Raw genomic sequence first — 12,527 nt, 5'->3', positions numbered from 1 at the left:
TGGAACACTGCTGTTCCTTAACTGAAACAAAACCTGAGGAGAAAGCCGATTAAAGGACAAAAGAATACTGCAAATTCTGTTTGCAGGGAGAATTTGGGGGGTTCTTAGTGGAGAAAAAATCTGCAGTTGCACCTGAAAACCGTTCTTCAGTATTTGGCTGCTGCATTGCTGCAGGGACCCTCTGGAAGGATGAATTGAGTGAATGTAGTCCTGGGGGAGGATGTTGTTGGTTGTTTTCACCAGAGAGCTTTATTTGCCAGCTCACAGAGCCGGATCTCACGGCAGCTGCTGTTGTAGACTGCAAATTTTAAGGGCCTTGGGTGACAACATCTCATTGCACCACCAAGTGGCCACCAGCCAGTGCTTATGATTTTATTCACAGAGTGTTTTGAAAAGTCAGTATCTTTCTTGAATTAAAACAAACAAAAAAAGCTCTAAATGTGGTGAATATCTGGAAATTTTTATGGTGCTGATAAGCAAAGACATTTAAGACTTGTTTTCAGAGCAGTGTTAGGTAAAGGTAGAGCTGAGGGTTTGTTCTCGTATCTGTGCAAGAAGCTGTAGAAGCTGGAGGGCAGATTTTCACCATGGTAAGCTGACTGCAGGTTCATGTCTGAAAGCCAAAAATGTGGCCCCTTTTCCAAACGCGGTGAAACAGCTGTAGCTTCCGGAGCAAAGAGTACAACAGCCTCACTTACCATGGGAGGAGACGTTCACTTGGTACTGACAGGGGAGGATCCATTAGATGCTAATTCTTGGCAGGTAAAGCAGAAGGCTTCACCTCAGCTCGCCAGCTCTGGGGTTGGTGTGTATTCTTCCAGCCAAGCTCAGAGAAGAGGCTGGTTTCCTGTGAGCTCCAAGGGATGTGTCTGAGGGCGCACCGGGAAGAAGGGCCTTTTCAGTGCTCCCACAGTGACAATCCCAGGTCGCAACTTGACTCTCAGCACATCAGAGCTCAGTGGAAACCAATAACCTACTGTCTGGGAAATCATCTCTCTTCCATTACCTTCAGCTTGTCCATGTAATAATTTTCACCTGTAAAGCTGCGTTGTCCTTGCAGGGTAAAACCAGCCAGTATGAAAATAATCTAGGCATATGTATTGATAATGTAACCTTGGCTGCTTAATATTTTAAAATCCTGAAAGTGGAGGATATTTGGCTCCTGGAAAGTATTTAATCTTACTTTCAATAGGCTTTGCCAGCCATAGAGCATATGGCAGACACGATTATTTATAGCTTGCAATTAACGTCTGCCTGTCACCCGTCAGCTGAAATATTGTAGGGAATATGTTCTTAAATGATGTCTCTTGCATCAGAAACATAACTAAATATGTTAGTTGTTTGTTTTCAGGTATTTTTCTAAGCAAAACCATTAACGCAGATACCATCTTAGTGTGCCAGGCAGCATCAGTACAGAGATTTGGCACTTACATATAAACACATACTTCAGTGTGCAAACATACACAGAATCAGTGTTTAAGAGCATAAACTATAATCTAGCTTGCTATGATTTGGAAAACATGAGGGGTTTTGTTGTAAACACTGAATAGTAACAGAAAACAGATGTTTTGTGACAGAGGCAATCCCAAGTAGTGTGTTTAAGTATGGTTGCATGAAACTAATGAAGTTTTCCCACATAAAGCAGTTTTGTTTCAGTGGGAACAAGACCAGAAAGCAGGTTATGATCCTGCAGATCTTTTCTCAGTGAAATCAATAGAAAGTCAATTGCCTGGCCAGCTCAGTAAATGTTTATAGGGTGTCAGCTTTTGAGCTGTAGATTTGTTCTCTAATTAAACTGTGAAGTTCTTCATATGCCTATGGAGATTAATTGACAATATTGTTAAAAATTGTGCAATGTTAGAAGGTCACTGTGAGACTGATTAGGATACTATTGGACAAGCTGCTGTTAGTCATTGGTTTCCAGTAATGCCCACAGTGCTCTTGGCACTTGCCACACTAAAATTCAATTTTATTGCCCCTTGTCCTCACTAAAAGAGAAGTCAGAGGTGCACATATTTGTTAATCCCTATTGAAATAAACCTTAGGGATTTTTTCCTAAACAAACATTGAAATGTACAGCTAATATATTTTAATTCTGCATATTTCTTTTGTGAAGGTTTGCCTAGTCAATAATTTTACTGGCCAAAGTTGAAATATGCTTCAACATGAAAAGACTGGATTTTGCATGAGTACCTTCCAAAGATATTTTGGAGTTATTTGTGCGTCTCTGTTTTTCAACAGATGGCAGTTTTCCAGAATTTGCCAGGCATATTGTAGAATTAGCTGTCCAAGCCCTATCATGTTAAGTTCAAAGGGCCTTGGGTTTGACATCATTGATGCTGTCTGCCTTTCCCCTTGATCCCTCCAGCTGCAGGTATTTTCCTTTGGGTCACTTTGTGTTAAGGTGAGAGGAGGAGGCTTTGGGTGCAGCTGCAGTGGTTAACACCGCCAGATTTCATCAGCAACATATGAAATCCTGGAAGGAGGGCTGGTGTTTCTCATGGCATTGGGATAAATCCAGTCCTTGTTAATGGAGCACCTGCTGCTTTTTGCTCAGCTGGGAGAGCTCTTCTTGGAGTGTTGATGTACATGTTCATCATGTAGCAGTTGAGTGTCTCACCTGCACATGACGCAATGCTGTGTTAATTTTCTGAGGTCAGTTTTTCTTCTGAAGCTTGACAGGTTCTTGTTTAGCTCTTTGATGGAGCTTTTTATTAAAGCTCTGCCAAGTCCATCCAGTGTAATAAGTAAATGACCTTTAAAAGGTTGAGCTTTTTTGCAAAGGAGCACACAGTGTCTTTCTTTTTTTTTCCCTTTTCAAATGTGAATCATTTAGTAGTTATTTCTGAATATGCTGCAATTCCATATGACCTTTCAGGATCTCCATACCAGGGCCCTGTGCATGGCTGTGGGCAGCAGTGGCATGCTGCGTGCACCCCAGCTGAGCTGGGCATCCAGCAAACAGCTGTTACACTCATGTTCTGCTAGCATAGTGCTTCTGATATAGTTAATTCAGCCAAACAATTAAAATTTAAAGAATATTTAATTCATTAGGGGTTTTTTCATCAGACATACACAACAGCATTCTCAAGAAAGCACATTAACTCTTTAAACAGTTAGGTCTCTTACATGAATAAATTTCCTGGGTAACTTCAGAGATACCAGGCCATAAATGCAGGTCTCTAGGTATGTGTCTTCTAGGAGAGAGGTAAGCTTTTAACTTAGGTGCTGGAAATGGCATATTGGATGCTCTGGTGGGCATACAGGCAACCTTGATTCCTGATGTAAGCACCTTCTTGAGGCCTTGCCCTGTCTGTTGTGTTCACTGTATCCTTCCATTTCTTTCCAAACAGGGTTTTTTTGAAGAAGAGGAAGGTAAAGAGTATATCTATAAAGAACCCAAATTAACCGGCCTGTCAGAGATCTCTCAAAGGCTGATGAAACTGTACGCAGACAAGTTTGGAATAGATAATGTGAAGATCATCCAGGATTCCAACAAGGTACAAAAGATGTGCGGTTTCTGCATGAGGGGGAGAACTGAGCGCATGGTTCATGTTTTGAGCTGTTTTGAATGAATGTGAACAGAGTGTAGGTGTAAACTACGATAACCTGTTCTGCAACCAAAAGAAGATTCTCACTTCATAGTGTGGCAGGTGCTTTATGGAAACGACAATGTTATAGCAGGGCATCACAGTCGGTGGGAAGAGAGCATATTGCATCATACGCCTGCTGAGAGCATGTGGATATTTACCGCAGTGAGGGAGCAAGTTGTTTTCTCTCTCGTTTAGCTTTCATCTACTTCTACCAATGGCTATACTCAAAAGTTCCACTGTTCTTAGGGGCCTCTTAGTTAAGTATCTTTGCATTAATCTGTGGTCTGAATAGTACATTTGGAAATCTCTGTTTTAATCAGTATTGCTATGATAGATAAAAGTATAAGAAATATAATGCATGCCTTGGAAGCTCATCACACTTAACAGAATTTTATGATGTTTGCCACTGTTGCACAGGTCAACCCCAAAGATCTGGATCCAAAATACGCGTATATCCAGGTGACATATGTCACACCTTTCTTTGAAGAGAAAGAAGCTGAAGATAGAAAGACCGACTTTGAAATGCATCACAACATCAACCGTTTTGTGTTTGAAACACCTTTCACACTCTCAGGAAAAAAGCACGGAGGTGTAGAAGAGCAGTGCAAGAGGCGCACAATCCTGACAAGTACGTTTGCTCAGGCAGCTTCCCCTCTCCCGTCCCACTTTGGCCAGTTAAGCCCAGCAGCACGTTTTACGTGCCAAGTTTTCCGCAGTCAATAGGCACAGCGTGTTGTGCAGAATGATAAGTACTCTTTTTAGTGTGTCCGTTGGCAAAGTATGTGCTTTCTTACTAGGGAAAGTTATTTTCATTTGTGGAGTCATCAGCTGTCTTAGCTGGTTTCCTTGTTATTGACATCTTAACTGTTCTTGCAGTGATGTAATTTGGGAGTGGTTCTGCTTGAGGCAGCTTAGCACTCAACCATTGTTCTTTTCATAATAAAGTCAAAGAAAAAGCAAAGAAGTAGGGTGCCTGTTCTGCCAAGAAGAGTAAAACAAAGATACAAATTTTTGTTCAAAGTTGGAGTAAGATACGTTATATAGAATTTTTTTAAGTGAGAGGTGAGGTTTCATCTCATTGGGCACAATCAGTGTTTTAAGACAGGAACGTCAGGGAGCAGTAGATATGTTTGTTCTTACTGAGTCATATTAAACAGAAAATGTTTAGTTCCTTATCATCATTGAAATCTCTTTTTAAAGAGGCATCCCTTGTGAAACTACTACTGGAACTTGACCTTTCTGGATTTTGGCTGAGAGTATGAGAAACTGCCCGAGACAGAGGCATTGTTCTCATGGGCAGCCATGAGCAGAGAGGCTGATGTTCACACCAAAGGCTCCTCAGAGACAGAAAATCCAGTTCCCCGCTGACTTCAGTGCATCTGCTTCTCCCAAAGGGCAGAGTGAGGAAAGCTACTTTCACAGTGCAGGCGTAGTCACCTGAAAGTTTTGTTCTGGCAAGTCAAGAGAAAAGCACCGATGTTTGAGGGCATCTTGTTACATGACGCAGCTTTGCTTGTAAGCTGCTTTGTAGCAGCTTGTGCGTGGTATTTGTAAGTGCTGGAGCAGCGGTAGGTGTTTTGAGATGTGTATTGAAGCAGGTAGTTTCACTGACCTGAAAGTGCAGCTGTTAGAGTATGTCTGGCAAAACCAGAGAGGGTTGTTCTTCCAGCAATACTTTCCCTAGGTTATTACATGCTGTCATCAGCTCCCACCACTCTCAGCCAGCCAGGCCCTATCTTCAGCGTTAGGTGGGAATTCAATGACCTTCTCTTCTCCCCTGCTTTTCCCTCTGACACCTGCCTCACCTCAGTGCTTTTCTCTAAAGGAAGCATCTTTTTCTCCCCGCACCCCACCCCTTCGATAAAGTCATATATTTTCATTTGCTTCCTATCTAAAAAGAAGTGCTCTTAGTTTGAGAAGAAAGCAAGGCTTACTGATGTGACTGGAGGAGCAGTGGAAGTTAATCGTGCTTGTGCAGAGGTGCTGGGTGGCTGTAATGGTACCCACCCAGCATCTCTGCTGCAGAACCTGCTGCCTGTGGTACACAGAGGACAAGTGCAGTGGAGCCGCAGACTGTGGATTGCTGGTGCGCTGCTCTGGAAGTCCTGGGTTTCCTGCTCTCCAAGGAGAGCCACCCTGTAAGCCGGAGCTCATTTAGATCTGAGCTGACTGGCAGCAGACACTCACCGGAGGAAGGCATACGTAGAGTTTGGGAGGCCTTCCAAAGTATGTGGAGCAGTCAGGAAAAGGTTGTTAGATCAGATCAGGCTTCATGTGCCATAACAGTACCTTTGCCAGACCCGCTGAGATCCGTGAGAAGGCCTTGACTGGAAGGAAGGGGTTTATCAATGGTTTACTCTTCTGTCAGCTCCCAGAGCAGTTATTAGAAGAAATTTTGGGATGCTAAAATCTGACAGTGAGAGCTTTTAGCCACGTGAATATGACAGAGCTCAGTAGCAAACAGTGACGAATCCAAAAGGAATGCTCTTCCAGTGCCTACTGTCTCGCTTTTGCTCATTTGGTGATTAAAACTCAATTTGTATGGATTGATAAAGAGATTAACAAGGTCAAAAGTTAATACTTCAACTTAATAGTTTTGCTTTCTTAACTGCTCTCTTGTTGGGTGAGTTTCTCTGATACATTTCTTGCTTTCGAGTAGCCAGTCACTTGTTTCCCTATGTGAAGAAGCGTATTCAAGTCATAAGCCAAACCAGCACAGAGCTGAACCCTATCGAAGTAGCCATTGATGAGATGTCCAAAAAAGTCTCAGAGCTCAATCAGCTTTGCACAATGGAAGAAGTGGACATGATCCGACTGCAGCTCAAACTCCAAGGAAGTGTCAGTGTCAAGGTAATGACAATTTGCTTTTTTTTTTTTTTTTTTTGTCTTCTGCCTCTACCTAAATTTTTATTCAGGTTTTCATCATTCCAGACATGGTTTTTCTATTTTATATTTCTGGTTATGTCTTGTATTCCAGTGCTGTTGAAGCCCACCCTAAAAATGTAGGGGAACTGAATGTTTTCCACTGATGTCAATGAGATTTGCCGCATTTATGTGCAAATATTACGTGAAAAACTATTTCAGTCAAATGTTCTCTAAATAAATGTTAAGACTTTTCCAGGAAGACCATCATGTGCCACTTGAGAATACAGCCCATCACACAGCTGGGCATGCAGATATTTTAAAGGGAGTTTTGTTAGGATTGGGGTTGTCATTCCCAATTTAGAAAAGCTGGGATTGGTGAGAGGTGTGTGTATTTCTGGTTCCCTTGTTAAAATGTCTTCAGGCATACAGCTTTCTAGATTGTTACCTAGCTGAGGACTTTGAAAGGCCAGCAGGGATCTGCAGTTTGTGCAAGGCTGACCAGCTCCCTTTTCTTCAGTAAAACTCTTCAGATTTCATCCAGGTGACAAGAGGAGTGAGGTGATGTTCCTCACACAGGTTTGGTTGCCTGAGGCCAGTCCCCAAGCCTTGGAACACAAGAGAATATTACAATAAACTGCTTGTTCTCTGCACCCAAGTTGTGTGTTTTTCCCCCAGGTAAATGCTGGACCGATGGCCTATGCTCGAGCTTTCCTTGAAGAGACAAATGCCAAGAGATATCCTGATAATCAAGTTAAGCTTCTGAAGGAAATCTTCAGGTAAACGTTAAGTTTAGATTTCCCTCCTCTGCATAGTATGAGTAGTGTGAGTAGGTGTGACGTGGAATCAGGCTGAACTGAACCAGGCTAATTTACATCTGCATTCACCCTATTTTCAAAGTCATTCCCAAGAAAACATTTACGGAAGTTTTGGGTTATCCTAGTAGCCTACATTCCTCTTGATCTGAGAATGAGTTCTGAAATTCATTTCTAACAAGGTGTAATTTGCAAGGGAGAGAAGTACAGTAGGATTTGTGTGTGTTTATATATATAGATAGACAGTTTTTTCATTACTACAAAAATTATGGGGTTGTTCTTTGTGTTTTTGTGCTTGTAGGCAATTTGCAGAGGCATGTGGACATGCTCTTGATGTCAACGAACGCCTTATTAAGGAGGACCAATTTGAATATCAGGGAGAGATGAAGTCTCATTATAAGGACATGCTCAGCGAGCTCTCTGCAGTTATGAATGAACAGGTTAGAGCATCTGTTTTGGTGCTGGTTGGGCTGAATGAGGGTAGCTAATTGTGTCTTCTAGCGACAAATGAAGCTGTAGAGCAAAAAAAAATGGAAGTAAAACCTGGCAGTGCAACAGTCACTGAGAAAATATAGTTTTCTCCCTCCCACCCGACATATTTTTTTTTAAATCCAGGTTTATTATACATAATGAATTTGACTGATCGACAAAGGTTTGTCTTCTACCTGTAGCTACATATTGGAGAAAAAAAAATCATTAACGAAAAAATTCAAATTCAAAAAAGTTGAATGTTTATGAGGCTAAATGCAGACTGAGGTCTAGAGGCATAGAAAGATAATCAGTTAAACCAGTGTTTTATGGTTTGCTTGCCTTATCCTACAGCTGTGATGTATTTAATTAAAACAGTAAATTGCTTTCAAGATCTAGCTTCTAACTGGAGGAGGTATCTTTATAGTTTCTATTTGTATTCAGCTTTGAGAGCAAGAGTTATTTCTTTTTTATCTTTTTATATTGAAGTACACTGTCAAAATACATGCCATATATTTCAGCTGTTAGCATCTTCAGAAGGACAAGCATGCATGGCAACATTGTGTGAAATGCACCCCAAAATACTGAACTGGACTTCAGTGCATACTTGCAGCTACTCTATTGTTGTGTCTATGCGGATATTTTTTATTATGTTTTCTGTTTTAATTTAAATATTGAATGATTCTGCATACTTAGATGCAAATTAAATCATGCTTAATTATTTCTCTGCATGCTTGTGTGTAGGCCACCTTAGATTGCATCTGAGAAATACTCTGCAGTCGTTGCGCTGCGTTACCTATAGCACACATAAGCACTGATTGTGTACAGAGTTACTTTGTTTAACCATTGGTATTAGTGATGGCGTCTCACAGAAGTGTCCAATTGGCACCCCATCAGAGCATGCTGTATTACTTCTCTTCATACGTGAAGAGAATAAGGATTTATCAGGATTTTTGGCCCATTGTTATACTTACTGTGGAATCAAGCTAGTTTTTGACAGGGTGTAAAGCGGTGTAATTGCTTTGAAGGCTTGGTGTATGTCAGGTGGGGGGCTAGCTTGATGGTTGCTCTTCTGAGAGTTGTACTCCTTTCCTGTTCAGGTGTATAAAGATTTCAGAACCTCAAGCATTCCAGTAATCTTATCATAACTAATATTTATCTCTGTTTGTTATGTAAGTATGTAAATATTGAGGGTATCATCTGTTACTCCGTGTTCATGCCTCTCCTGTGCAAGTTATTTTGGCCGTCCAGTCAATGTACATAGGTAGTACCTTGTCTTTTGTGTGAGCTACTGTTCCCACAAGAATGGAGACTGCATGGTCAACTTAAATGAGGTATGACCGGCCCATGAGTTTCAGCATTCATAAAATATTTGGTGAGTTCTATTAAATACTCACACCTGTATTTATATCAGTGAGCTCTGAGTTTTCATCATGTAAATGAAAAGACTAAATAACATAAAATTACTTGAACATAACAATGTAAATATGTAAAGTTAAGAGTTCATCCAGCAAAAGTCAAAATCACCATCTGTTTAACCAAAATATCTGAATTTGACAGTCCACGCTGAAAACCAGTCTCCTACTTGAGCCCTGCGGGGAAGCCTTACAAGTGACAGCCCAGTTTTCCAGGCAGCGTGGCTTTCCGGGAAAATTCTGCTTCTCTTGCAATGAATTCATGAACTCCCTACTTCTGAGCACAGCATTGCCTCAGAGGAGTCCCATGCTGTAAACTGGCTGAAATATTTACCTTGCAGTTGGAAAGCTTGAGGCTCTCTTATAACTGTGCTGTGTGCTTTACACCAGTAAGATTTGCCATCTTTTCCATTGTCGTATTCAAAAGGGGTTTGTTTGCTCACCCGCTGACAGTGACTCTTTCATCACCATATGTTTTTCTCTGTTTTGTTTTGTTCTGTTTTTCTTTTCTGACAGCTCTGTCATGGTCCTTGCTTATACAGCTTCTCTTCTTCCCTGTCTAACATTTCCCTCAATACTATAGCCAAAAGTGGTATGTTCATTTTTCTTACATCTATTTTTTTTTCTTTTAATGTCATGTACTTTCCTCACTTGCTGGTTTTTCTACTTGGTATGTTTGTTCAGTTTCACATCTAACAAATCCCTTGCTCAGGGAGTTAAAAAAAAAAAGAAAAAAAGACAAGGTACACGTGTGATGTATTGTCCATAAGCAGTGTTGAGGTGCATGTTCTTTAGGATCCTAGTCATGATCTTGGGGAGCTCAGCGGGGCAGCTTGACAAGAACCTCCTAATGCAAAAGCACGTGCCTGTAGTAGCAAAAGTGGCGGGATGGAAGGGCCAGGGACAAATGGCATAGAAAGGTACCAATTAAGCCAAGCCCCCCTTGTCCTGTGAGTGTGGTCCCCTTCTCACAGCCCTGCCCACCATGCTGCTTGTGCCCATACCCTGGGACAACTGGAATGCAGGCTGAGGCCACGCTGGGGTGCAGTGGAGAGTGTGCAAGCCCAGCTGCGTGTGTTTCAGAGGAGTGGTACAGCCCAGCGCAACAGCAGCCGCCCCAAGCTCTCTGACTCTGATGCCCCGGGGAAGAGCGTTGGATGTGAGTCCCAGCTGGGCAGGCAGTGTGCCCCGCAGCCCGCCTGCGCTCTGTCCTGCTGCCCCGCTCTCCTCGCAGCTTCCCTGGCTCTGCTGGGCACTGCCGGGTGGTGCTGAGTCCCAGTGCCATCCCTCCACCTGCTGCATGGGAGCAGCTCCAAAGCTGTACGTGGAGGCGGTGTGGTCATGTCCGCCCAAGTGATAAATGTGCTAGGGTTGACCTGCAGCCCTGACTGGGGATAACTGGGGGTTGATAGCATAAGATTATACCTGGAGCTTTGTGAAGGGGAGAGGTTTCTCTTCCACTGCTGATGGCTGCATGGTCAGTGGGGGTGGCCCGTGTCTCTGCTGGGGATGCTTCAAGATAGTGTCCCATGGAAAAAGGCAGGTTTTCAGTCTGTATTTATAGAAGTAGGAAGAACAGCTATTATCAAGGCTGAAAAGAACTTCAGAAAAAAAGATCTTCCTTCTTGCTAAAGCTTTATGCAAAGGACAGGGCAGAACAAGCTTTTGCCACTGCTCCTCCCAGAGTACAGCTCTGCCTGCAGCCTCAGCCCGGCAGCGGTCCAGACCCTGCTAAGGGACGTGTTTCCTCGGCTGCTCTGTGTGAGGCTCGGTGGGGATGCGGCGTGCCCCGAGTGACTGCGTGGGTGCAGCTGGGGCTGGCTTGTACCACGGTCAATAGGTGCTAGTGCAGGTGTCTGCTGAGTTTATAAAATGTAGGTGACTTCTAAGTTGTGTTTGTGTTAGAATTGTTAGAGAAACATTGTTCAGGGAACCCCATGAAGGGAACCGCTTGGCAGAAGCTGTGACCCTAGCCCAGTCCCATTTATCCCCCCGGTTCAGAGGACATCCTCCCTCTCGCTGCAGCCTCCTGTCACTTCTGGGTCCCAAAGCAAAAAACCTCTGTCAGATCTTTAGCATCATTGTGTAATAAATAAATAAATAAAGGGAAACCCTTGGTTAGACAATTAATACTTCAGACACCAAAGTATTCAGATCTCTCTCACTGTTACTTTTTTTCCTTCCCTTTTCCTTTTTATGGAAAGATTGCATACAAGGAGGACTCGGCAAAACACCAAGGGATGGAGCGCACTTACTCGCGAGTCATCAATAGAGCCAGCTCGTCTGTGCCAGCAGCAGCCACCCCAGCAAACCCTGATGCTTGACTGCAGCATGGGCAACACGAAGACTTGGGGTGGCTGATTTTTTGGGGTTTGGGTTTTTTTTGCTCTTTGGGGTTTTTTTCCTTTTACATTAATAGTACTGAAAACTTATTTGGTCATGGACAACGTCAGGAAAAGGATTTTTGAGTTATGATTTTAATTTATTGGAATTCTTCATGATGTTATTTTTTAAAACTGCAAGCTTGATATTTTTTTTATTTTTTTTTTTGCCTGCCCCAATATTTGCACATTCCCTATCTTTTTCATTGTTGTTGTTGTCTGGTTTTGGTTTTGAACAGCCTTTATTAAGCCAGGCTGATTATGAAATTCCCATTGAACAGATAGGTACACAGCAAACCCTAAGTTTGCTATAAATTATAATATATCTAATACTAAGTCCTAGTATACATATATTTTAAAGGTCAGAGTGGATGTTTTATAACATTTAAGTATATTGCAATTGTAAATAGAAGATGTGTAAAATATGTCATTTTTACAAAATTTAAAAATTATCTTTTTAGTTAATTATGACAGTACTAAGAATATAGATAACATTTCAGTTACCATTATATTAAAATATTTGTGTATGTGTATAAAAGCGTCCATAAAATTTTCTCTTTGAAGGCCTGTGTGTTGGTTCATTCCCACGTCAGCACTTTCCGAAGTGGTGAGATCAGGATGCCTCCTGCATCGCGGCTGTCTGCTGTGTTGTGGCTGTGATGGGGACACTTCCGACCATCTGCAGAACTTGGCTTCAGATTTGCTCCGTGGCCCCAGGCTGAGGCCACCCTGGGAACCCGGGGCTCAGTGTACTCCTGCTTGAGGCCAAGGAAGCTCTGCTCATCCTTTTAAGTTTGTAGCCTCAGAATTTGCTTGGGGGCTGTGGGGAAACCATGTGCCTCCCGTGAGACGTGTGTTTCAGTTTCCACGTTGTGTTGGCATGAGGTGGAGTGGTTCTGCCAGCTCTTATGAGTTCCCTTTAACCTCAGCACTCACACGCTCCACGTTCATTCCTTTACCCATAGGAAATCCCTGCTTTCAGGGGTCCCTGCT

The 12,527-nt window shown here is 42.5% G+C and overlaps 1 protein-coding gene across 10 annotated transcripts in view; it reads left to right on the top strand.

Annotated features, from left to right (window-relative positions):
* DOCK10 (dedicator of cytokinesis 10) overlaps positions 1 to 12,097 on the top strand; it is a 134,094-nt gene extending 121,997 nt beyond the window's left edge. For 7 of the 10 annotated variants that reach the window (XM_040612980.1, XM_040612984.1, XM_040612982.1 and 4 more), the window contains 7 exons: positions 3,354 to 3,500; positions 4,011 to 4,221; positions 6,253 to 6,443; positions 7,134 to 7,234; positions 7,572 to 7,710; positions 9,670 to 9,745; positions 11,358 to 12,097. In XM_040612980.1, the coding sequence (XP_040468914.1) occupies positions 3,354 to 3,500; positions 4,011 to 4,221; positions 6,253 to 6,443; positions 7,134 to 7,234; positions 7,572 to 7,710; positions 9,670 to 9,745; positions 11,358 to 11,425 (933 nt within the window). In that variant the 3' untranslated portion in view covers positions 11,426 to 12,097. The remainder of the gene's footprint in view (positions 1 to 3,353; positions 3,501 to 4,010; positions 4,222 to 6,252; positions 6,444 to 7,133; positions 7,235 to 7,571; positions 7,711 to 9,669; positions 9,746 to 11,357) is intronic. The other 3 variants (XM_040612985.1, XM_040612983.1, XM_040612987.1) reach the window with 1 other exon arrangement.
* Positions 12,098 to 12,527: the final 430 nt, after the last annotated feature.

Source organism: Falco naumanni, chromosome 13, assembly GCF_017639655.2.
Source record: "Falco naumanni isolate bFalNau1 chromosome 13, bFalNau1.pat, whole genome shotgun sequence".
Lineage (NCBI taxonomy): Eukaryota > Metazoa > Chordata > Aves > Falconiformes > Falconidae > Falco > Falco naumanni.
Note: the sequence above shows the minus strand (reverse complement) of the source record. Positions and strands in the feature narration are given on the sequence as shown.